Genomic DNA, 26,427 nt, shown 5'->3' with positions numbered 1-26,427 from the left:
ATTTGAGTTTAACAATTAAATAGAAGTTTATCATACAAAATATATTTTAAAAAGAAACCAAACTGTCTATATATAACAGAGTTTAACAAATTTCAAAGCACACTGCAAAACAAAATTTCATTCTGGAATGTCACTTTACAGTTAGTCAAAATCAAGATAAATTTTCCTTCCCTATTACATTTGTACTTTTGACTTAACTGCCTTTCTCACTTCCTGTTTTGTGAGCTGTAAGGTCTTTTCTCTAGAATATCACATAACTGAGTTAGTTTTGAATAGCCAACGCAGGCTTCTAACTAAACACTTCTGTCTGGCAGTTTCACCAAACTAAACACTTTCACTGAGGTAACTTACTCCTAAACTGCTGTGAACAATCTTCTACTTCTAGGAGAAAATATACCGGCATCTGAATTCAGCCAGGTCTCCTTCAAACTACCCAAAAGCTTTCCAACCTCTTGACTTTTCTTCCCTAAAATCAATATTTGATTAATCTAAACCTAAAATGTCTTTCAGTGTTTTCTCTGACTTGCTCTAAACCCCACAACATAAACAAATTTCCATTAACAATCCAGGAGGCCTTTAGTCATCTGCTGTCTAACTCATGGTTCTGATTTAAATCATGGTTCCAAAAAGACTGACCTATTCAATTATAAATCCTCTCACAATGATGAAACAACACCCATATGCCATTAGTTTGAAATCTAAATTCTAAGAAAAAAGATATTTATATATATCACAATTTCCATTGTAAGATAAACTTAAACATGTCTCTTACCATGGCTACTTTCTTTTCTCCCATCATGTCCACAGTCAGAGATAACTCATAGAAGATTACTGTACGATATATGTGCATTTCTCTCTTTGAAGCTTCCTTGACAACTGTTGAGTGTAACCATCTCGTGTCTCCCTCTAGTTATGGGTAATCCACGCAGGTCTTCCAGACCATCACTGAATTACATTACTCAAAATTTACATTCTCAGTCATTTTTGGCCATATTGTACATCTCTATGACTCTAAAAGTTCAATATTTCCTTAGGTGATGCAGGGCTATGATTTGTGACTATGACACTCTCCTCAAAAGACAAATAATATGAGATAGACAAAAGAACACAGAAAACACCAGACACAAAGATCATTCCTCCAGCCAAAAAAACCCAAAGAACTGCAGATGCTGGAAATCAGAAACAAAAACTGAAATTGTTGGAAAAACTCAGCAGGTCTGGTAGTATCTGTGGAAAGAAAGCAGAGTTAGTGTTTCAGATCAGGTGACCCTTCTTCAGAACTATTCTGAAGAAGGGTCACTGGACCGAAAATGTAACACTGCTTTCTCTCCACAGATGCTGCCGGAACTACTGAGTAATTCCAGCCATTTCTACATTTTTTTCAGTCTTCTAGCCCTGGTCAATATTACATTTTTAGTTCAAATCTGGTGTCATGGACCCTAGATAGGGCATCTGAAATCACATTTGATTTTTCACCAATGTGGATGATTTTTAGGTGGGCACGTATCCTCCTTCAATTATTTTTACCAGCACTTTGGCACTTACTGCACTTGTTGGTGGGAAGATCACACCTTTTCCCAACAGTAGAGTTTGCCTGGCTACAGTGTTCCTCAGTATCACTATAAGTTGTTCACCTCACCCTTGGGAAAAGTGGCCATCCTTCCTTTGAATACAAAGTCCCAACAACTCTGAGAGATTTGGTTAACTTCATCTGCACTTTTAGGAATGTCTTTACAGGGATTCTTAGCTACGGCAGAGCCATAGCCTGGTCTACTATGCTGACTCTCATTCTCTGCTTGTTGTGTATGTGTCCCAGTGAATTCCATTGGTTTTTCCAATAGCCCAGATTTGCCCTACTCATCGGCAGTTAGAACACAGCTTTCTCGTTCTCACTTTTCATCTCAGTATCACCTTTTGTACCCTGACGAGGGGTCCAAACATTTTCCTCTGTCCCACAGGTGTTCAGTTTCCAATCATTCTCCCTACCATTATCCTTGCCAGTTAGTTGGGACTGATGAGTAATGGTTTCTTTTCTGGAACAGAGAGGTGTAGATCATTTCATAAAAATCAGCCAGCACAGCAACCTGCCTACTCCCAGTTACTCTCTGCTTTTCTACAAATATTCTTATTGAAAAAGGAAGGGTGTTTTAAAGGAGAAATATTTGACAGAGATGTTTAAGTGACTTCTGTTTTAATTGGCTGTACCCACTGGTCAAAAGCTACTTAAATTCCTGCTTTCAAATTCCAGGTACACCTGGTCCTACTGTTTCCTAAGGGTGCAGAAATTTTCAACAGTATGACTCCAGTATTAAAGATAATCTTTTTTCAACAGCCTTGCAATCAGCAGCACCTTCTTCATGCATGAGGGAGTAAACTTTGAGAGTTTTCCTGAAAGCAGTGATAAGGACTGATATTTGCAATGCCACTTCAATTGCTCTGCTACCTGTGTGAAGGATATAAAGATAGCTTCTACCTTTCCTTCATCAAACTTAGAATTAAATGAGCAAACTGAATTGATTCCATCCTTGGGTGTGACTTAGTGGTGTCTGATGAATACAATAGATTTTGTAGTTCCTTTCCTGTTTTTTTCTGTAATTCTCTCTCATCACTCTTTGCTCATCCCTTTCCAATCTTTACTTTTGTCTTTGCTCCCATACCAATTTTTCTCTCATTTCATTCTCCCTTCCTTATATCTCTTTTCTTTTCTTTCTCTTTTTCCTGAAGTTCTCATTTTTGCTGCTCCAATTTTAATCTCTCCACTGTTCCTGAACTGTTTCATCTTGCTCAATTTCCACCTGTAAACCGCTGACCACCTTATTAAAAATTTTGGGTTTTCTAGCATTTGGGTTAAATTCAAATCCTAAGGAACTTGAATTGTCAAAAGTAACTTACCCCAAGCTTTCTAAGAAATGCACTGACATTACATGTCAATACTGCTATAGTATTGCAGGGCAAACTCAAGAAAGTCCTTTATAATTAAAAAATTAGTTTTCAAAAAGGCAATTTATCCTCTTTATCTTGTTTATTTTGTCCGTAGGTTCAAATCAGAGACACCAGCCCTCAATTTGTTATGAACAGTCCCTGTATGAGGTTTCCCAAATTATTATAGTTCCAGACACATACCCCACATTGATAAGCTTGGGTTGAGGAGGGATAAACTGGTTTACCTTCTTTATTCACTCCAACCCCCACCTCAGTTGGTGACAAGAATCCTTTCCCTTGCAGATGCCTTTTTCCCAAACCAAATTAATGGGTACTCCACAGAGAAGATTGCTCATAATTTACATTTCCAGTCAGTTTTTGGCTGTTAGTTTTACACAATGTGTAATTAAAAGTTCAATATTTTCATAAGTGATGCAGGATTATGATCAGTCATCATGGCATTACTGATGGAAATTTCAAACCAATACACTCATAACCTTATTATTTTACTTGTAAAATTATACAGGAAAATAGTGTTCCCCTGGGCATTGGGTTCAATGGAAGAGAACACAAGGTATGATGATTTCACACTGCTGTTCTGGATGTGAATTATAGGCAAGGCTAATAGTTTCACAGTCAAGAAAAACTCAAAGTTTCCATGAAGGAATAAACAGACTTGCAGAATTTGATCCCCAAAACAAGAATGACAGCAGAATGTTACTTATTGAGTCAATGTTAGGTCATGGTTCTAAATGAATAGAAATTGAAAATGTGCTTATGATTCTTTGACACAGAGGATGATTTATAAGTGGAATGAATTGCCTGATGAAGTGATAGATGCAGGTGTAGTTACAACATTTAAAAGACATTTGTACATGAATAGAAAAGGTTTAGAGAGATATGGGCCAAATGCAGGCAAGTGGGACTAGTTTATTTTGGGAAAATTGATCCGGATGGACAAGTTGGACCAAAGGTTTCCATGCTGCATTACTCTGTGACATCCCAAAATCCCTTCCAATATAAAAACAGGATCAGTTCTTTGTAAATTAATGACTTTGATAAATGTAGAGTTGAGGGCGTGTATGGATATAGGTGTATTAACTTTTCACCATTAATTATAGATTTATAATTATACTTATAATTCAGTTCTTCCCAATGAGATTTGAATTTTATTTGATGTAAAGCTTAGAAGTAAAATGTATTTGGGCAGTCTCAGTTCAGTTGAGAATGGGCACGTTTACCAGGCAAAACAGCCCACCCATATTCATTACTAGTCAACAGAAAATTAGGAGGCTCCCAGTCTCATATTGTGATGATGGGAGGGTCATAAATTTGACAGGCGTATACTTAGGTTGCATGTCAGATGTTAGAGTGTGAGCAAATTGTTTGGACCATTTATACAAGTAATTCCTATCTGAGTTTTAATTCATGTCCAGTGGATCAGTCCAGATTAATCCTTCCTAACACCAAAGTTCACTTTCAAATGGACCTTTCTAGCACATTTGAAGTGTTTGATTCTGAGAATCAGTTTGGAAATGCTGCAGGCAGTTGCTTCTGTTTCTCTGAATCACTGCAAATCCTCATTGTCAAAATGCTTTGTATATATCAACACAGTATTAAATTCTTTAAATAAAAAATGTTGAATAATGTATATATTAGGGTGGCTTTAGAGTAAAACTTAGACCCATAGACTGAATTCCTGTTTTAATCAATGGCAAGAGACAAGCAGCTGAGTAGAAGGACAATTTTCTCCACGGGACAATCAGAGTGAGTCATCTTGGAACAAGTGTAACACAGCTACTGGTAGATGACTGAAAAGTGACGTTGCCAGAAGCCTCAAAGCAGATCATCTGTCCTCAAAGACTGCTTTGTCACTCATTTGGCCAGGGCCCTTATGGGAACCAGTGTTACATAGGATTATTTACTTCACAGAAACAGGCCGTTTGGTCAAAATTGTCCAAGCTGTTAATGTTTCTCATGTACTTTTTCCCACCTTTTCTCACTGAATTATCTTATCATAACCATATACTTCCTTCTCCTTCATATGATTGTGTAACTTCATTTTAAATACACCAAGACAATTAATTTCAACCATTACCCTGTAATAGTGAGTCCCATGTTCATACCCTCTTGAAGTAAAGAGGGTTTTTTTTCTGAATTGAATATTGAATTCGTATATTTTTGTCTTTGAAAAAATGTTTTTCTAGAAATATGTGGAACTTTTGTCATGGAATTGTAAGATTTAATATTGAAAGTTTCCATAGTCCTAATGGATCACACAGCTGCTCTCACCTTGGACAGAGAGATGACTGTGGTGGTTTAACCTGAGGGTCACCATACCTAAGGCAAGGGGAGAGGTTGAGGAAGAGAGCTGGTCACGGTAGCCTCAGCTGGTGCGGAATTGAACCCACACGGTTGGTGTCACTCTTCCATCCAGCAAATTAAGCTAACTCACACCCTTCATTAACATTACATATATAACCACATGAGATTTTTCAGAGCCATGGAGGTTGATCCCAGGGTATTACTTTTGCATAGTATGCTCTTAAAACTTCAATTACCCCACTTTCAACAAAATGTAAATTTTCAAGGATCTTACATTGAGAATAATAATATGAAGAATGTAATTTCACATGAATTATTATTTCAAAACGTTTTCCACCTCTAAGTACTTCACCAGCACATCTTGTTGATTAAACAGCAACTACTGACAGCAACCTTTGGATTTTCACATTTAGCTGCAAATATCTGGCCTCCAGAGGATGCTAGATTAGAGTGGTGCTGAAAAAGCACAGCAGTTCAGGCAGCATCTGAGGAGCAGGAAAATCAACGTTTTGGGCAAAAGCCCTTCATCAGGAATCCTGATTACCTAGTTTTTACCTCCAGAGGATGCTGTCAGTTTCATGGAGTTATAATTGCTAACACTGAAGGTTTCACTGCCTGTTAACTCCAAAGTTCAGGCCAATGTTGCTGCTCCTTCAAAAATAGCTATTTTTCCCAAAATGATAATGCAAAGTAAGTTACTTTGTATTAATTAATTTGAGATAATTAGTTGCACTATGTCCTCATGTTTTATTTAAAGCAAACCAGTTAGGCCCCATAGAGAGTTGTAACTTCAATTAAGAGGATTCCCCTTGCCTTTTTAAATCATGTGAAATTGGAATATTAGTCAAATAATGGCTTGACCTGATATTCTCACGACCTGGTGGTGAGCTATTTTGAATGAAGAATCCCAGTATTGATGCTTGGTCCATGCTGAGCGAATTAATTTCAGCTGGGCAAATGATTCAGTTGCTGTCACTTAACTATAGGTGTTGCAGAGGGAGCCTGTTGTTGTTTTCTGCTGCATGTTTCAACTCAGTACTTCTGCGAGAAAGTAAACATTTCTATGAGAACAGGCTTGGTTTTATATCATAGTAATGAAGAATTAAACCTTGGATAAAATACCAGCAGCCTGTGACAGTAAAACAGTAAGCCACAACATTGAGAAGGACAGTGGAGCAAATCCAAAGTACTGAGATCTAAGTACATGATACAGATAAATGCCTTTACAATGAGATGCAAGTTAATGTGGCATCAATCTGCGCATCAACTTGTATTTGGAATTGACAGTGCAGAGAGAAATTTGTTTCTCATTAACATACAATGTCCACACTTCTATGTAGTGTTACTTTTTTGTGACTTGAGGTCATTTATTTTTACAATGCTCAGACTATAGTATTCCCAAATATATATTTGCAGCAGCATTGCTATTTTAAGATACCAGCCCATGGCTTTCCATGTGTTGCTTACATTAGTCTATAGCCAAGCAAATGACTCACCATAAGAACTCAAGATTAAATTTATTTTGCTAGTTGCACTTCTGCATTTTCTATCTTGTAACTTCCTTACAATAAGTTTGTGTTGCCATAAAATAGAGAGATTATTTCACATTGAAATGGTTGGTGAGGAGAAATGTGATGAGGTGGAAGTTTGAAGCATTTGACCCTCAAATTTACAGTGATTCTATGGCCTAACACAGCCCTGTCTATTTTTTTGAATGGCATCCTTTTCCACAGCTGGAATTTGCAGGTATAATTTGCAGGTATCATAGTTATTGAAAATCAGTAGAAAGCAATCAAAGGGAAAAAAGATCTACAGCTCAGTTGTTTGCACCTGCCTCTCAGCCAGAACTTCTGTATTCAAGTTTGATTCCAGGATTGTTGGGCAAAAGAGGAGTGTTCATGGTATGGTTCCATTTGACAACCAACCTCTAATAGAGTCATAGAGATGTACAACACACAAATAGCCTCTCGGTCCAAATCGTCTATGCTGAGCAGATACCTAACCTAATCTAGTCCCATTTGTCAGCACTTGGCACATATTCCTCTAAACCCTTCCTATTCAATGTACACATCCAGATGCCTTTTAAATGTTGTCATTGTACTAGCATCCTACACTTCCTCTGGCAGATCATACCATACACACACCACCCTCTGCATGAACATGTTGCCTTTCAGGTCCCTTTTAAATCTTTTCCCTCTCATTCAAACCTATGCCATCTAGTTCTGGACTCCCCAACCCCAGAGAAAATACCTCATCTATTTACCGTAGCCATGCCCCTCATGATTATATACATTTCTCTCAGGTCACCCCTGGCTTCCAAAGCTCCAGGGTAAACAGCCCCAGCCTATTCAAACTCCCCCTCTCGCTCAACCCCTCTAACCTTGGCTACATCTTTGTAAATCTTTTTCTGAACCCTTTCAAGTTTCACAACATCCTTCCAATAGGAGGGAGACCAGAATTGAACACAATATTCCAAAAGCAGCCTAACCAATGTCCTGTACAGCCACAACATGATCTCCTAACTCCTATACTCAATGCTCTGACCAATAACGGAAAACATACCATGTCTTTGTCACTATCCTATCTACTATGTCCTGCACTTCCTCACTCTTCCCCAAAGGGAATAAAGATATGGGTGGAGATACAAAACAAGCAAGCAGAGAAGAAACAGCATCTCCCCAACATGAGAACTGAAGTCTAGTTCCTGAATTATACTTCCTGAAGCAGAGTCATATAGGACTAAAACATTAACTCTATTTCTTTCTCCACTGGTGATGCCATACTTTGCTGAGTTCCTCCAGCATTCCTGGTGTTTGCCTAGAATAATATGTTATGGATCCAACCAGGTATCAAACTATTTTGGATATGGTGATGTGACCTGGTAGAATTTAGCATTCTGTGTTTGAGAGGGAGAAACTTGGATTGGGAACAACTGTGCTAAACTTAATAATGAGTTTTTAAGAATATTCATAAATGGTGTGATGACATTACTGACTAAGCCAGCACTTATTGCCTCTCGCTAATTACCCAGTTACGAGTCAGACACATGTAGGCCTGTCCAAGTAAGGATGGCAGTTTCCTTCCCTAAAGGGCTTTAGTGAATGAGGTGGACTTCTCCAACAATCAACAATGGTTTCAACATCATCATTAGGCTCTTAATTCCACATTTTTATTAAGTTCAAATTCCACTATCTGCCATGGCAGGATTTTAACCCTGCCATGACCTAGGTCTCTCTGGATTAATGGTCTACCATTAATACCACTTGGCCACTGTCTCACAATAATCACAAAAGGCAGAGCTGGCTGGAGTGGATGGGTAAAAAAAGTTTAGCAGCAAAGATGGTTGAGGTACAATGGCAGACCATCAAGAAAATAGTTCATGGCTCAGAATAGTGTTGTATTCCAGTGAGGGAGTAGGATTCTCGGAAGGGGCTAAGTCAGGGAAGTTAAGGATGGCATCAAGTTGAAAGAAAAAAATACAGCATGCTAACGGTTAAAGAATATCGAAGAAAAGCAAGAAAATAAACATCGAGGGTCAACTCACAAGTAATATCAAGATGGATAGCAAGAACTTCATTAAATATATAAGAATGAAAAGAGAGGTCAAAGTGAACACAGGCCACTTAAAGAATGAAACTGTGGAAAGAATAATGAGGACCCAAGAAGTAGTAGAGGAGTTTGGAAAGTCACACTAATAACATTCCAAAAATACAAAATAAAATTGGGGAAAAAATAGAGAGAGAATATCTATATCAACTATCAGTAGAGAAAAAGCATTCAGACTAAAGACCAATAAGTCCCCTGGATCTGTTGAGATGCATCCCGGGATATTACAAGAAACAGCTACCAAGATAGTGGGCAGTAACCTTCCAGGAATCCTTAGATACTGGGAAAGTCCCAGAAGATTGGAAACTGCCAATGTAACACGTTTGTTCAAAAAGGGAAGGACACAAAAAATTAGCAATTATAGACCTTAACATCTGTTTTTAGGAAAACGTTAGAGACTGTTATAAAGGATATAATAGCAGAACATTTATAAATACATAATTTAACCCCTTTTCAACCTGTTGTAGTTATGTTGTAGTAGTTTGGCGAGCTGGGAAGTTGATTTGCAGAAGTTTTGTTCCCTGTCTGGGAGACATCTTCAGTACTTTGGAGCCTCCTATGAAGTGCTGCTGAACTGTGTCTTTGGAAGTTATTTGCTTCTGTTCCTGCTGCATTTGGTTGCCAGTTCTGGTTGTTCATTGTTGAGGCCGGTATATTGGGTACCTACTGGAGTCTGTGGATGAATGCCATGCTTCTAGAAATTCTCCGGCTGTCCTCTCTTTGGCTTGTTCTATGATCATTGTGTTGTCCCAGGTGAATCCGTGGTCCTGTCATCTGTGTGTGTGGCTACTAGGGACAACTGATCGTGGTGTTTTGTGGCTCGTTGGTGTTCGTGAATGCAGATTGCTAGTTGTCTGCCAGTTTGTCCTACACAGTGTTTCATGCTGTGTTTGCATGAAATTTTGTAAATTACATTTGTCTTGCATATGATGGATGGAGGGTCTTTTGTCCTGGTGAGTTGTCTGAACATGGCTGTTGGTTTATGGGCTGCCATGAATCCCAGTGGTCGGAGAACTCATACAAACACTATGTAGGACTAACAGGCAGACAACTAGCAATCCACATCCATGAATACCAACTAGCCACAAAACGCCATGACCAGCTGTCCTTAGGAGCCATACACACAGATGACAAGGACCACAAAATTCACCTGAGAACCAAATAAATTCCAAAGACACAGTTCAGCAGCACTTCATAGGAGGCTCAAAAGCACTGAAGATATCTTCCAGACAGGGGACGAAACATCTACAAATCAACTTCCCAGCTTGGTGAACATACCCACTAGTATGACAACCGGCATCTTTACGCAAACCTCTAATCAACCTGTTCAGAGATATTACTACACAGCTCCGGAGCAGGTTGGACTTGAACCTAGGCCTCCCAGTTCAGGGGTAGGGACACTACCACTGCAAGAGCACACAAGGGGAAGCAACCTTTCTGCACCCACCCTGCCAAGTTCTCTAAGAATCTTGTGGTGCTGGAAAAGCACAGCTGGTCAGGCAGCATCTGAGGAGCAGGAGAGTCGATGTTTCGGGCATAAGCCCTTCCTGATGAAGGGCTTATGCCCGAAACGTCGACTCTCCTGCTCCTCGGATGCTGCCTGATTGGCTATGCTTTTCCGGCACCACACTCTTCAACTCTGATCTCCAGCATCTGCAGTCCTCACTTTCCCCTGTCTAAGAATCTTGTATGTTTCAGTAAGGATGTCTCTTATTCTCCTGAACTCCAATGTGTACAGGCTGAATCTACTAGATCTCTCATGAAGGAAACCACCCATACCCAGGATCGACCTACACAGCCTCCAAAACCAGTACATCTTTCCTTGGATAAGCAGACCAGAAAGCAAAATCTCAGAATAAAGGGTCATGCATATAAGAGAGAGATGAGGAGGAATTTCTTCTTCCAAAGTGGAAAAGGCCATTTGGCCCCTTGAGTCTCTAAAGAACATCCCACCCAATCCATGTAACCACATATTTAGCATGGCCAATCCACTGAACCTGCACATCTTTTTGACAGTGGGAAGAAACTACAGTTGAAACTTTATTGCTGGAACAGCACAGCAGGTCAGGCAGCATCCAGGGAACAGGAGATTCGACGTTTCGGGCACAGGCCCTTCTTCAGGAATGAGCAGAGAGTGTTCAGCAGGAGAAGATAAAAGGTAGGGAGGAGGGACTTGGAGGAGGGGTGTTGGAAATGTGATAGGTGGAAAGAGGTCAAGGTGAGGGTGATAGGTCGGAGTAGGATGGAGGCGGAGAGGTCAAGAAGAAGACTGCAGGTCAGGAAGGCGGTGCCGGGCTTCCCTAGTTACCCTTTTGTCCTTAATATATTTGTAAAAACCCTTTGGATTCTCCTTAATTCTATTTGCCAAAGCTATCTCATGTCCCATTTTTGCCCTCCGGATTTCCCTCTTAAATATACTCCTACTTTCTTTATACTCTTCTAAGGATTCACTCGATCAATCCTGTCTATACCTGACATATGTTTCCTTCTGGAAGTGTTGCACCTCCTGCGGTTGCAAGGGAAGGTGTCGGGAGTGGTGGTTGGGTCGGTGGGGGGTGTGGATCTGACAAGGGAGTCGCGGAGGGAGTGGTCTCTACGGAAAGCTGATAGGGGTGGGGAGGGAAATATATCCTTGGTGCTGGGGTCTGTTTGGAGGTGGCGGAAGTGACGGCGGATGATGCGCTGTACATGGAGATTGGTGGGGTGGTAGGTGAGGACCAGTGGGGTTCTGTCCTGGTGGCGGTTGGAGGGGCGGGGCTCAAGGGCGGAGGAGCGGGGAGTGGAGGAGATGCGGTGGAGGGCACCGTCGACCACGTCGGGGGGGATATTGCGGTCCTTGAAGAAGGAGGCCATCTGTGTTGTACGTATTTTGAACTGGTCCTCCTGGGAGCAGATGCGGCGGAGACGAAGGAATTGGGAGAATGGGATGGCGTTTTTACAGGGGGCAGGATGGGAGGAGGTGTAGTCCAGGTAGCTGTGGGAGTCGGTTGGTTTGTAGTAGATGTCCGTGTTGATTCGGTCGCCTGAGATAGAAACAGAAAGGTCTAGGAAGGGGAGGGAGGGGTCCGAGACTGTCCAGGTGAATTTGAGGTCGGGGTGGAAGGTGTTGGTGTAGTGGATGAACTGTTCAACCTCCTCGTGGGAGCACGAGGTAGCGCCGATACAGTCATCAATGTAGCGAAGGAAAAGATGGGGGGTGGGGCCAGTGTAGTTGCGGAAGATGGATTGTTCCACATACCCTACGAAGAAACTACAGCTCCAGCAGAAACCCACACAACTACAATACAGGGAAAATGCACAGACAGTCACCCAGTTTGAATCGAACCTGGGTCACTGGCACTATGAAGCAGCAATGCTATCCACTGAGTCACTGTACTGCCAAATGTTATGAAATGATGCTGCAGATAGAGTGAAGGACTCCTACGCCTTCGGTCTGAGCATCACTGTTCCAGTACAGGTTTTCTGGCAAATAGCTACTCCCAGTCCACTACCTCATCATTTTAAAATTAAGCTGTGTCTACCCACTTCCTCTTGTTCAAAGCCTTTATTTCTAATCCATCTTTGACCTTTTGCACAACTACCTTAAATCCTTTTGATTTAGGATCACAATCATTGTAATGCTTCCCCACATTGCCATTGTTCCTTAAAGCTAGGTCCAGCATCACAAACCGCTTCCCTCACCCTCATTCTCTATGGGAGGACTTTCTGTAAAGTTGCCTTAAAAAGCTCATTTATAGGTTTATTCCTTCACTTGTTATTCAGCTTTTTTTTAGAATTTCTTTTTAGAATCCCTACAGGGTGGAACAGGCCCTACAACGAGTCCACACCAACTCCCCAGAGAGTATACCACCCAGACCCATTCCCCTACCATATTACTCTACGTTTACCCTGATTGATGCACCTAACCTACACATCCCTGAACACTAGGGGCAAGTTGGCATTTGCCAATTCACCTAATCCACAGAGCACCTGTAGGAAACCCATGCAGACAGGGGGAGTTTGTGCAAATTCCACACAAACAGTCACCCGAGGCTGGAATCAAACTCAGGTCCCTGGCACTGAGAGGCAGCGGTGTTAACCATTGAGCCACCGTACTGCACCCACTTTGACACTGTTAGCACTTTAATCACACCGACTGACACTCTCAATCACCTGCACAGGCATATTATTCTACCTGCCTACACTCCACTCACACCATGTGAGGGGTCCTTTGATCTGTCTGATAAGAAGTCTGCATCAAGGTGCTCTCTTCACTTCACCTGACAAAGAGGCAGCGCTTCGAAACCTTGTGATTTCAAGTAAACCTGTTGGACTATAAACTGGCGTCCTGTGACTTTTGACCTTGTCCACCCCCAGTCCCACAACGGCACCTCCAAACCCGCTGTGACTTCACGGAGAAGGCTCGAGAACCGATGCGCTCGGGCGACAACCCGAACCTAACTCACAAGTGGGCAGTTGCGACCGCCCTCCCATTTGCCCCTTTGAAAATAACGACGAAACCAAAAGATCGAACCGACGTGACGGGCGGCGACGTCGGGGATCCGGACGCATGCGCAGTAACCCGCCTGCGCAAGCCCTGCCGAGGAGGAGGCGGTGGTGGTGGGACCGAGACGGAAACCCGCAGCCAATCAGAGCGGCCGGCGGCTCGGGGAGCGGCGCGGGCCTTTTGCAAATAAACCGTCAGCGGCAGGACCGGGCCGAGTGATCGGTGACATGATTTGCGGCTGGTTTAACCGCTAACAGGAAGCAAAAAAAGAGGGTGGGAGGAGGAGGAGGAGTAGTTATTGTTATTTGGTCCGGTCCGGCCCGGCCCGGCGACTGATACCTTTCTTGATTTGGGTAGGGGGAAGAAAAGGTTGCTGTTGTTTTAAAACAAAGATGTCGGCGGCGGCGGCTGCTGCCCACCGTCCGTCGGTTTCGCTGGCGGAGTTAAGATGGCGGGCGGCCTGGTGCGCTGCCTCCGGGGTGCGCCGTTAGAGCGGGACTGAGAGGTGGTGTTTCCCCTCCCCCGGGAAACAGGATGGTGACCGTGTCGCGGAGGCGGCCTTCCTAGATGATCGTAGCAGCCTGGACCGTCTTCCACGCCACTCGGAGCCTGGTCAGAGGGTTACTGCTTTCCCCGGAGTCGCCCGGCGTTGCCGCCGCCGTTGCCGCCACCGCCACCGCCAGCCGAATGGGCAACAGCTGCGTGTGCCGGGACGGTAGCGACGCCGAGGAGAACCCGGGCCGCCCGGGCGAGCTCGGAGCGGCCGAGCGCCGGGGGCACCCGCCCCCCCTCTTGTCGTCGTCGTCGTCCTCCTCCTCGCATCATCACCGCCACCACCCTCAGCACCACAGCAACAACGCTGAGGGCGAGCCCAGGAGCCGCTCCCGGGACCCGGTCAGGCCGCCCAGGAGGGGACGGGGTCCCCACGAACCTCGGAGGAAGAAGCAGAATGTGGACGGCCTGGTGCTGGATACCCTGGCTGTCATTCGTACGCTGGTGGACAAGTAAGTGGCAGCACTCAGTTCTCTCTCCCAGACCAGGAAACTGACTCAACTGGGCTTGCTCACTTACCCTTCTCTCCCCACCTACCAGGAATGTGTAGAAAACCCTTCCTGTCGATTGGGTTTAATCGCACAATTCGCGAAAACTCAGACTCTCCTGGTAATGTTGTTCAGTCGTTTTATCTTTATTTCTTCATCCGTATTCATCAACATGAGCTCAAAAATCAGAAATTGTCTTCGCCCTTTTAAATAACTTAAAGTTGAGTTGCCTTTTGTTAGAAATACATTAAATTGTCCCTTTTTATTTTTGAGAACTGACACTAGCTTGTGCAGCTTGTACCCATAACGTTTCATAATAGGCTCATGTATCAATTTTAATAATCCAGGATGTTTTGGTTGAGGACAGCAGTAGTAAAATTAACTACTTTTGGGCAAAAGATGCTGGAAAAAAACTCCAACTGAAATCCAATAAATCTTCTAGCGTCCTAAGATGCTTTAAAAAAAATCCCTCAGATTCTGAAAAGGTCCCAGCCATTTAGAAGTTAGCAAAGTTGAACAATCAAGGAGACAGACAAAATTGAAAACTACAGGTCAGTTAGTTTGAAATCATTTGTCAGGAAAGGATTGAGTTTTTTAATGGACGTGAAAGGAAGTCTTAATGTAACAAGAAGATCATGGTGTGATCAAAGTATGGTTTGCCCAAAAAAGGGCATGGGTGACTCAGTGAAAGAGAGTTTGATTCCACCCTTGGATGACTCTGCATGTGAAATGTTTGCATGTTTTCTGTATGAGGTTCCTCCAGGTGCTCTGGTTTCCTCCCACAGTCCAAAGATATGCAAAGAAGGTGGATTAACCATGAGAAATGCAGGGTTACAGAGATAGGGTATGGGAATGTGTCTGGTTGGGATGCTCTTCAGAGGGTCAACTAGGGCTCAATAGGCTGAATGGTATTCTTCCACGGTGGGGGCTTCTCCTGATTCAGTGTTGAGCCTTTTGAGGATATAACAGGGAAATTGCATTAAGGGAACCCAGTAGATATTGTATGTCTCAATTACAAAAAGGCATTCAAAGCATCTCTCACACACAATGCACAAGCTCATTGAGTTTTGGAGTAATATGTTAGAGTGAATAGAGATTTGGAGCTAGCGTGTTTCAAGCTTATTGGCTATGGCTAGGAATGTGCCACAGAAATTAGTCTTTGTAATTTATATTAATGACAGGTGAAGAGACATAATATAGAGGAGCAGCCAAGTCAACGTTTCGGGCATAAGCCCTTCAACAGGACTTATGCCCAAAACTTAAACTCTCCTGCTCCCCAGATGCTGCCTGACCTGTGCTTTTCCAGTGCCACACTTTTCGACTCTGATTCTCCAGCATTTGCAGTCCTCCCTTTCTCCAAGAGACATATGTCCAAGTTTGCAGATGATATAAAGCTAGATGATAATGTAAACCACAGAGGGAACAAAGATTCTGAAATGTTTTTATAGATGGGTTAGTGAGTTGGCAGGTGGAGTATATTGGGGGGAGCTGTGGTCAACAAAACAGAAAACCGGAGGGCAAAACTTGTAAATGTTGATGTTCAGAGACTTGGGTGTACCTATGACGTGCTCACAAAGTTAGCACGCAGGTACAGTAACAGTCAGAAAGGTAAGTGGCATGTTGGCCTTTGCAAGATTAAAAAACAAGCAAGCTATGCTAATGTTTTACAGGAGTTTAAAACCACACCTGAAGTCCTGTGCAGTTTTGTCTCTGGATAAGAAATGATATCTGGTACAGAAACTAACTAGGTCTGGCAGTCTCTCTGTGGTTGCTGCGGATTTTGAGTTTTGGTAGCATTTGTTTTTGTTTCAGATTTACAACACCTATATTCTGTTTTATAAAAGGGACTCTAATAGCTGGTTTGGGAGCTACATAGTAAGATTCATTGGATTAGTTCCTTTGGATGAGAGGGTTGTTTGATGATATGTTGGTTTAGATAAATGTTGAATAAATTGGTTTGGTTTTCTCTAGAACATAGACGAATGTGTGACACTTTTATTGAAAGTACAAAATTCTGATGTGCCTTGACAGAATGAATACTGAGGTAGATTCATCAGCTGGAGAAGCAAAGATCCAAACAGTCTTTGAGTAAGGGCCATATGAATAAGGATCAAAAGTGTTGTCCTTCACATCTGCTCTACCATTCAGTAAGATCATTGTCAACATTCTTGCAGATCCTCAATTTTGTGTCCCCTTAGTAAGCAACAATCTTATATACTTCTGCCTTAGATACTTAGATTCTACATCCACTGAGTGTTCAGTAAGAAAATTCCAAGGACACACTCACTTCCTGTGAGTGAAAAATGTTCCCTCATATCAAATCTAGTGATTTCTAAATGCTGAGCTTATTATAACCCCACCCATTAGATTGTAGTATATTCGCAAACTTTAAATTTTCCAGGATTACTTTCATATCTGATCAAATCAGCTGTTTTGGCACTAACAATTTTGAGTCATAATTTATAATGGGTCACTAAAAAGCATGTTCAGGGTGTAGCATGTAGCACTTGGGTTTATGGCACTTTAGTCTAAATTTATATTGAACAGTGTACGTAAATTGCATTTTATTTTATAATGTTGCCTTTGAGTCTTGAATTACTTTTTTAGTGCAATATTTCCATTTGTTTATTTTGAGAAGAATATAGAAACAGTTACCATTACCAAATAATCCCTTGTTACACAGTTTTTCTCATTAAGATGTGTTGTCAAAATAGCTCAAAGAACTTGGGAAGAATTTGGATACATTGTTTTGGAGCCGGTTAGCACTGTTCGTGGGATGTGATGCAAAATGACATCAACATCATGAATTCAATCCTCGTACTGTCTGATGGCATTCATGAGTCTGCCTACTTGCCTTGCCCCAAGACAACTTTTTTTTCTCTTGTAGCGCTACAAGACTGTTGTCTTTCAGGACAGTTGCCATTTCGCTAAACATAATGGTGAAAATGTGGAAGTTGTTGCATGCAAGGTTTGAAGCAAATTAGCACAGATGAGATTTGACTCACCAATACTAAGTCATAAAAATGGCTATTATAGAAATATGTGAGGATAAGGTGGTAAAATATAATTTGAGTGGAAAGCTCACCTGGAGTATTAATGTTGGTCGAAACCAGTTCGGGTATATGGCCTGTTCTATGAAATGGTAGCTTTGCAGTGCTCTAAAAGACTGTCAACATTATCCAAAGCTATTTGCCTGAAATCTTATACTTGGATATATAGAGCATGTGAAGAGTTAATGATGACTTGTGTGCAAACATTCTTTTATTATACGAAATACTATTTCGGAACTTGTGCTGGCTCCTGCACAAGAGTTGTTAATGTGTGTTTGAGTGCTGCTGGTCTTTTAAATGTCACATTTTTATCTCTCATAAAATTCCTTCAATATTTGTAAAGTACTTGGACAATCGTTTCAAATTTTGAACAATGATTTCTTGCACAGTATTTGTAGTGGTTAAAAACAGGACATATAGATCCTTCTGCAATAGCTGAACCACCTCTCATCCAACTTCATCTAACCCCCGTCAACATACTGTTCCATTTTTTTCCTTCATTTTGTCTTGCTTCCCTTTTCTATTCATCTCCATGCTTAATGTTCTACATTCTAACCATCTTCTGGGTAGCCAAATTCCCTATAAATTTCATGTTGAACCTTTCAGTAACTGCTTATGATCAGTAGTTCTGGTCTTGCCTGCAAGTGGAAATGTCAGCTTTACCTATTCCTTAAGCCCTTCCAAAACCATCAACTGCTCTATCCATCTAACACCTTGTGTCTTCTGTAGCAAAGATACCTAGTCGTAGTCATACAATATGGAAACAGACCCTTTGGTCCAACTTGTCCATGCTAACCAAGATTCCAAGACAAAAGCGAGTCCCATTTGCCGGTGTATCCCTTTCCTGTTCGTGTACCTGTCTGAATGCCTTTTGAATGTTATAACTGTATCTTCATCTACAACTTCCTCTGTAGTTCAATCTTTCTCCTCTCCTTAAAAATATGCCCTCCAGTTTTGAACTCCTCTAGACTAGGGAAAAGGCCTTTTGCTGTTCACCTTATCTGTGCCCATCCTGTTTTTATAAACCTCAAGGTCACCCCTCCGCCTCCTGCAGTCCAGAGGGGGGATAAAAGTCCCAGCCTATCCAGCCCCTGCGCAGTCCTCGTAACATCCTGGTAAATCTTTTCTGAATTCTCTCCAACTTAATGATAACCTTCCTATAACCGGATAACCAGAGCTGCACACAGTACTCTGGAGAGGTCTCATCTACATCCTATGCAAACTCATTATGAATTCCCAATTCCTAGGGGCAGACCAGCAAAAAGTATTACTCCTGATCGCTCAAAAATCTCCCAGAGGTATAGCACAGTCTGAATGAAGGTTGAAATCATATTGAACTAAAAGTAGATTTAACAGTACAATAGCGCCTCGACTTAGGAACTTAATCCGTTCCGGGACCTGGTTTGCAAACTGAAAAGTTCGCGAACTGAATCAATTTTTCCCATTATTCAGATAGCGTAAGAATGTTTGGATGGCTGTTCACAGCGCACGCGCTAAAGACTAACTGAATGAGATTATGCGGGGCCCGAGAGCTTTTCGTTCAACAAGCGCATAGCAAAACAGAACAATGAAACCACGTGTTCGCACATGGGCTTTTTGCGTTTGTACCTTCGTTCGTACCTTGAATTTCGTATGTATGTTGAAGCAAAATATTACGTACAATCCTGTTCGTAAACTGATTTGTTTGTGAACAGGGTCGTTCGTATGTCGAGGTGCTACTGTACATTTATAAAATATAAGAAAACTGCTCTGTACAGTACCTCTCAGAAAGCTGCTTTGTTGCCAGCTGACATCAATGCATGTGCTGTCTCGCAGGAAAACTGGCATCAACTTCATGCATATACAGAATGTTGCAGATTCTGATGCATGTGTGCAATGGTGCAGAGATTTCAGCACACAGAACAAAGCGTGCACACCAATCCCTGCTGGAATCAAATTATTGCCAACGGAAGTAAACATTCTCCAATACCACTTCCTAATTCTTCAATGATGTTATAGCCAAATCGTGCTGCCAAAACTCGCGTTATCCCAGAACTACCTGTACTCAAAAGGTCTGAGCAATGAAGACATCTTAACTACCCTGTATACCTGTGACACATCTCGAGTTATGTACCTGAGCCCTTAGGTCTGTTAGATAATACTACCCAAGGCCTTACCATTAACTGTATAAGTCCTGTTCTTGTTTGTTTTACCAAAATCAATACCTTGCATTTGTTCAGTTTTTAATAGATATAGCCCTTTCCTTTCATTTTTTAAAATTTTAACCCAACTTCTTTTCATTTGGTGACCTGAAGTACACTCAGTACTTGGGTACAAGCTAATCAGGTTTGTGACAAGGTTAACTTAATATATGCTATTTAATTTCTTTCTAGAAATTAACCCATGGGGTTTATTTACTTGTCTATAGCCGTATTCAAAGGTAACTTTCTTTCACTAATCTCTATCTTCAACATCTTTGTTTTCTTCAGTCATTCTGTGCCATTACCCTTTTAGATACTTACTTTCCAAGGAGTAAATTGTCTGTTATTACAAAAGTACCATTTCTGTTAGCTATTTGAAGTTTATTTGCAAATCGCAATCATTTGTTACTCTATTGTATGTTGGCATAGTCCTCCTGTGTTGAGTGTAATCATTGTCTCTTCAGGTAACACCATGTCATCTCTGTTCATTTGAAACCGCAGTGGCTGAGTTCTTGGTTTGAACCTTTTGGCTGAATTAATGAATTATGCAATGCAACATTTTGTTTTTTTCTTGTATTGAAGTTTTAGCCTTGATCGTGTGTTCAAGTCTTGTAGAATTTTAATCTGCAAAATTTGACCCCAGCAAGAATGCTGTTAAATGAGTCAGGCTGTCATTGACTTTACTATTGTAATGATATTTCTAGCATTTCATTTTCAAACTAAATTTGAATTAAAAACATGATATTTCTTACACGGCAACTCCTGAGTGTTATGAAGGTGGTATGTACTGTACCTTTGAGAGTAAAAACTGGTAAGCACCTGTCATGTGACTGATTAGCAGTCACTATGTGTACTGGAAAATTGAAAATATGTAACATTTGGCTGTAAACTAGACACCTCAGTTGTTTTGATCGCCATTTGAATTTAACCAATCAGTTTAAATTGTGCCCCAGATACTAAAACCCAATCGAATTTGAATTTTCATGTTTTGACAGCATCAAACCAATGCTTTGAAGTTTTATTTTTAAAAAACAGGCATTTTGGACAGTTAGCCAGAAAGAGCGCCAACTGCCATTGAAAGACTGCTATTCACCACACCCTCCGTCAAAGGTGCCTTTTTCATATGAAACGTCTTGGCAGAAGAAGCCTACCCAGAAAGATCTACAAAAAGAGGAAATCTATACCGGAGATGACAGCCGCTTTTGAAAATGAAGTTGCTGTAAATTTAATAGGGGCTCTATTGGATCAGTTAGGTGAAAATGAGGACTGCAGATGCTGGAGATCAGAGTCAAGATTAGAGTGGTACTGGAAAAGCACAGCAGGTCAGGCAGCATTCGAGGAGCAGGAAAATCGACATTTCGGGCAGGAGCCCTTCATCCTTTTCCAGCACCACTTTAATCTTTGGCTTTATGGATCAGTATGTTGTTAACAAATCTTTGAGAAAGGAGGCTTAGTTGTAAACAGTTGTTGTTTAATGTTCATTTTTAGCATTAAAGAATAGGATTGTTTTTTTGTTAAATAGTGGAATTTGGGTGGTTCGTTGTCACTCATACTGTAACATTACGAGGCAAAGTGAGCTTTTCTCTGGGTTTGGTTTAATTAGCAGAAGGGTTTACTGCCATGTCGAAACAAGTTTGGTTACTGTTTGAACATGTACATCAGATGCCAGAACAAAAGAAAAATGTTTCTGGTAATTTGATATAATGGAAATGGGTTAACAGCAATTGTAATTTGGTCCCTTGATTGCTGGAATTCAGATGGGGTATTGTGCTGAAACAAGTTTCTGCATATAAGGTGAGTGTCAGTTACTCAACTATAGATAAACTCTAGGCTTACTGGGCATCCTTACACACTCCTGCCAGTGATTTGAATTACAGTGGGAAGTAGAAAGCTCAGCTAAAGTTTCTACATCACTGAGGTGTGCGGACTAGCTGTTGGTTGGCATAGATGTGAATGTCTCTTGTAATTAGTAATCAAATATTTTGAACAGGATGTTCATAATTTCACGCTGACCTAAAAGATTAATTTGGAAGACATGTTCTACTCTTAAATGAAGTGTGGCTTTTTGGAATTAAAATTCTGAACTCTAGATGAATTCCTTTCCAAAAACCTTAAATTCTCAAATTCTTGCAGATGGAATTGTAATTTTTCTAATTTCAAGTTTGATTTGCTGCTGCCATTTTGACGCAACATGTGCAGATAAGTGTGTTAGCATTAACCTTTCTCTGAAGCTTACCACAGATTTCCATTGACACAATCTGATTTACTAATTCAATCTACTTGGGGCATTTAAGTATGCCACTACAAAAACAAACAATGTTGCAGCCGAAGACCTATTCAAAGTATGAACATGGCAGTCATGAAGCTTGAGTTTGGAGAAAATGTCTCAAGGCGTCGGGTGGTAACGGTTTGGCAGTGGAGGAGGCCAGGACCTGCTTGTCCTTGATGGGGTGGGAGGGAGAATTGAAGTGTTCAGCCACCGGCCGGTGGGATTGGTGGGTGTGGGTGTCCCAGAGATATTCTCTGAAACGATCCACAAGAAGGAATCCTGTCTCCCCAATGTAGAGGAGATCTCACTAGGTGCAACGGATGCAGTAGATGACATTCTGAGAGGTGTAGGTGAATTTCTGATGGATTGTGGAAGGATCCCTTGCGGCCTTGGACGGAGGTGAGGGGAGTGGTGTGGGCGCAGGTTTTGCACTTCCTGTGGTGGCAGGGAAAGGTGCCAGAAGTGGGGTGTGGGCTGATGAGGGGTGTGGACCTGATGAGGGAGTGGTGGAGGGAATGGTCTTTGCGGAACACTGATAGGAATTGGGAATAAGAGATGGCATTTTACAGGAGGTAGGGTGGGAGGCAGTGTAGTTTAGGTAGCTGTGGGAGTCTGTGGGCTTGTAGTATGTCTGTGGTTAGTCTGTTACCAGATACAGTGATGTAGAGGTCCAAGAAGAGGAGGAAGGTTGCCGAGATGGTCTAGGTGAATTTGAGGTTGGGGTGTAAGGTGTTGGTAAAGTTGATGAACTGCTCAACCTCCTTGTTGGAGCACGAGGTGGCGTCAATACAGTCATCAACGTAGCGGCGGAACAGGTGGGGGCTGGTGCCGGTGTAACTGCGGAAGATGGACTGTTCCACATAACCGACAAACAGGCAGGCATAGCTGGTCTCTCCCACTCAGTCAAGGACATGCAGGTCCTGGGCCGCCAAACCATTACCACCCGACCACCTGGAGGAGGGACACTTCATATTCCCCTGTGGATTTCAACAGCTTCCTCATTTCTTCTCCCCCCACATTATCCCAATCCCAAACCTCCAACTCGGTACAGCCCTCCAGACCCATTCATCACTGGCCCCTTGGATCTAACAGCTTCTTCCCTCACCTTCATCCACATATCGCTTTCCCAGCTAACTCCCCCACCCTTCGCCCCAAACCACAAGCCTCATTCTTGATGAAGGGCTTATGCCCGAAACGTCAATTCTCCTGCTCTTTGGATGCTGCCTGAGCAGCTGTGCTTTTCTAGCACCACACTCTCGACTCACCATCCTGACATGGAAATATATTGCTGTCCAATCAAAATCTGGAATCTCTTTTTCGAAGAGTATTGTGCGTCTTGCTACAGCACATAGACTGCACCAATTCAAGAAGGCAGCTTGCTACCACCTTCTCAGGGGAACTAGGGATGGGTAATAAATGCTGGCTCCCCAGCAATGCTGACACTCATATTTCCCAAGAGGATTTAAGAAAAAGACACATTGCTAGAATTCTTTTGAGGATGAAGCGAGTAGGGTGGATAAAAGGGAACCAGCAGAACTTCAGTGGACTAACTAGTAGTGTCCATAGGAATTTGGGCTGGAGGCTGTAACTGTACAATCTGCATTAATTTGCTGAGGGGACAGAGTGCACTACAGCCACGTTTACTAGGTCAGAAAAACAAATTGAGGATAATGAGTCTGTAAAGGGGTAAAGTAAGTGGGTGAAAGGTTTTAGCAAATGGAGAATAATATGGATATTAACTACTTTAGTTGGAAGAATGGAAAAGCAAAATATTTCTTAACCAAGAGAAAATGCAGAATTCTGTGGTACATAATGATCTGGGTGCCCTTGTATGTGAATAACAGTTTGTTGCTACGGAGAATAATTAACCAAATGAAATGTTAGCCTTCGTTGCGAGAAAGATGGAGTGTGCATTTGCAGAGGTCTTGAGCTCTTAAAAATCATTTGTGTGACTGCAGCTGCAGTGCTGTGTACAATTTCGGCATACTTATTTAGGATAGTTGCTTTGGAGGCATTTCATAAGGTTCACAAAGCTAATTCCTGAGACGAAGGGCTTTGTCTTGAGGAAAAATTGGGCAGTCTGGACTTTACTGGAGTATAAAAGAATGAGAACTGATTAAATTCTGAGGGAAATTGATAGGTTGGATACTGAGAGTGTTTCTCCTTGGATACTGAGTGTATTTCCCCTTGTCGGGGAATTCATAACAGGTTGCACAATTTAAAAATAAATGGTCTATCAGAATTGAATTTCTGAGGGTGGTCATTCTTGACATTCTCTTCGCCAAAGAGCATACTCGAGACTGAGTTGGACAGATCTACAGCAGAATTGAGAATTAGGGGAGGGAAGCAGAAAAGTGTACCACAGCTCCTTGAGTGCCTTGATCTTTGATTGAAGGCTGAGTGGACGGCTCCTCTTTCTTAGCAAACATCTTCATAAAGATACTGTGAAAATAGCCATACTGGAATTCGTGCTTGTACTGAACTGCAAGCATTGGTAACAGACAGTTAATCAAGGTTAGTTTTATTAGTGCCTTTGCTCATTTATTGAAACCTTAATCCATGCTGCATCTCCGAACTTGTCTACTTTGTCACATACCTCGCCCATCTTCCATCTTGCATTGTCCATAAAGTTGAAGTCATCCAACGTTGTCTGTCCTAAGTATGTACCAAAACCTGTTTGGCCACCATACCGGTGGGTTAATATTTTGTGATGTTTTAGTTCTGCATCCTGGCATCTGAAGTGTTTTGTTTTTGTAATATATTTGCTATCAAGTTTATTATAATTCTGGCTTATGCAGTTAAAGTACTGGGAAACTTAAGACCCCTTTCACTTAGTCACTATGACTGAAATCTTGTTTGGATTTGGTATTTGTGTTTATATCCAGATACTGTTGTTAGATGCATCTTGCTAAAGTTTGGACTTAAATGGACATTGACAATATGAATATGCCATAATAGCTTGAATTTATATGATCAATGTCCCAGCTAGGTGTCAAGGCAACAGGGAAAAGAGTGCCACAGTTCTTGTTTTAAGTTTGGGAAAGGAGTAGGACCGGGTGCATTGTATTGTGATTTCTAATGCTATATTTGACATTTGAAAGTATAAACCCAAATATTAAAAGTGACATATCATGGTGCCACGATACTTCTGTGTGCCAAACCACATTTGTAGCTGAGAGGGCAGGGAGGATGTTTTTCCATCTTTTGCCGTTGATGCTATGGAACTAATGCTTGCAACGTTTACAGAGGAACCTTGATTATCTGAAGGCAATGGGTGGGCACTATTTCATTCAGATCATTGATTGTTCAGTTAATTGGTTTCCTCTCTCAGACTTTCTGGTAAGTCTGCTCCCCATTCAGGAAACAAGGCAGCAGCCCTGTACAGGACAATGTTGGAGATATTATCTGGGGAAGGGGAGTGTATCTACACCCCTATGTAGAACTCCTGGGAAAGTAGTGGGGGGGGTGGGCAGGGGAGAGAGGGGGGAAGGAAGGAAAGGGAGTTAGGGGAGAGGAGAGATGGCGGGATGTCAATCATTTGGAGATGGTGCCTGGACTGTCCAGGACTGTTCTCGGCAGCATTTCAATGGGCCAAGTTAATTTTTTATCATTGCACCTATAACCAAGCGACGCAATCAGGGTTGAAACAGCTTTTGACGTTATGCTTCTATTGGGACCTTGAGATCCCCTTCAGATAATTTGAAATTCGTATAATCGAGGCTCCTTATAGACAGCAATTACTTTGACACTAATCCACAGTCAATTCATGCTCACTGTTCCTGAAACTTGAGTAGCATAAACTTTATCCTTACTTGCTAATGTAGTGGTTTTGTTGGGAACTTGAAAGTTACATGGCTCGTTCTGTTAAATTGACTGTCAATAATGTCTGCATTCTGCCAGACTTGTCACTGGGATACTATTTGTTTTACAGTATGTAAGATGTTTTAAGACATATTAATGGTGCTTAACAAATCAGCAGGCAAAAACCTATCATGAGATGTTTTTGAAGGAAACCACAGGGGAATTCCATGAAGTTAATCAGAAACAAAACCGTGTTGTCACATTCCATTAGCCAGTTTTCACTTTGAAAAGATTGGGAAAGATGTCCTTTAACATCTTGTACTTGAGGCTGCATTTGAACTCTCCCCAACTAACACACTAAATATTTTAGCAGCCTATTTAGCAATTCTGACTGTTTCTATCCCATTAGGTAGGAAAAAGTACTTACTAACTTGATTTGGCTTATCTTAAGTGTGAGAGATGAGTCATTTAAACTAGTTGTTATTTTAATTGTTAACCTTCAATTTATTCATTCTCTTCATGCTAAGAAGATTTGGGAAAGTGAAATGTATCTGTTTGCACTCTATCTACACTCTGGTCCAAAATTTAACTTAATATATTACAATTTAAGGAAACAAACATTTCCCATAAAATCCGTTTTGATTTGGACGCTTCCACACTCGACAGCAACCCAACTTTTGCTGGCCCATAATGGACTTTGCATGTAAATTTCTAAATGGCTGTATAAGTGGTTACTAGTGGTGATTAA

At 41.6% G+C, this 26,427-nt stretch overlaps 2 protein-coding genes across 2 annotated transcripts in view; one reads left to right on the top strand and one right to left on the bottom strand.

Annotated features, from left to right (window-relative positions):
- psme3ip1 (proteasome activator subunit 3 interacting protein 1) overlaps positions 1 to 13,387 on the bottom strand; it is a 129,620-nt gene extending 116,233 nt beyond the window's left edge. Inside the window, exon 1 of the mRNA XM_043707147.1 lies at positions 13,299 to 13,387. The gene's annotated coding sequence lies outside the window, so the exon portion shown is untranslated. The remainder of the gene's footprint in view (positions 1 to 13,298) is intronic.
- A 278-nt stretch (positions 13,388 to 13,665) lies between these two features.
- Positions 13,666 to 26,427, top strand: part of rspry1 (ring finger and SPRY domain containing 1) — a 67,183-nt gene continuing 54,421 nt past the window's right edge. Inside the window, exon 1 of the mRNA XM_043707140.1 lies at positions 13,666 to 14,343. Coding sequence (XP_043563075.1) covers positions 13,907 to 14,343 — 437 coding nt within the window. The 5' untranslated portion in view covers positions 13,666 to 13,906. The remainder of the gene's footprint in view (positions 14,344 to 26,427) is intronic.

The sequence above is a fragment of the Chiloscyllium plagiosum genome, chromosome 17 (genome assembly GCF_004010195.1).
Source record: "Chiloscyllium plagiosum isolate BGI_BamShark_2017 chromosome 17, ASM401019v2, whole genome shotgun sequence".
NCBI lineage: Eukaryota > Metazoa > Chordata > Chondrichthyes > Orectolobiformes > Hemiscylliidae > Chiloscyllium > Chiloscyllium plagiosum.
Note: the sequence above shows the minus strand (reverse complement) of the source record. Positions and strands in the feature narration are given on the sequence as shown.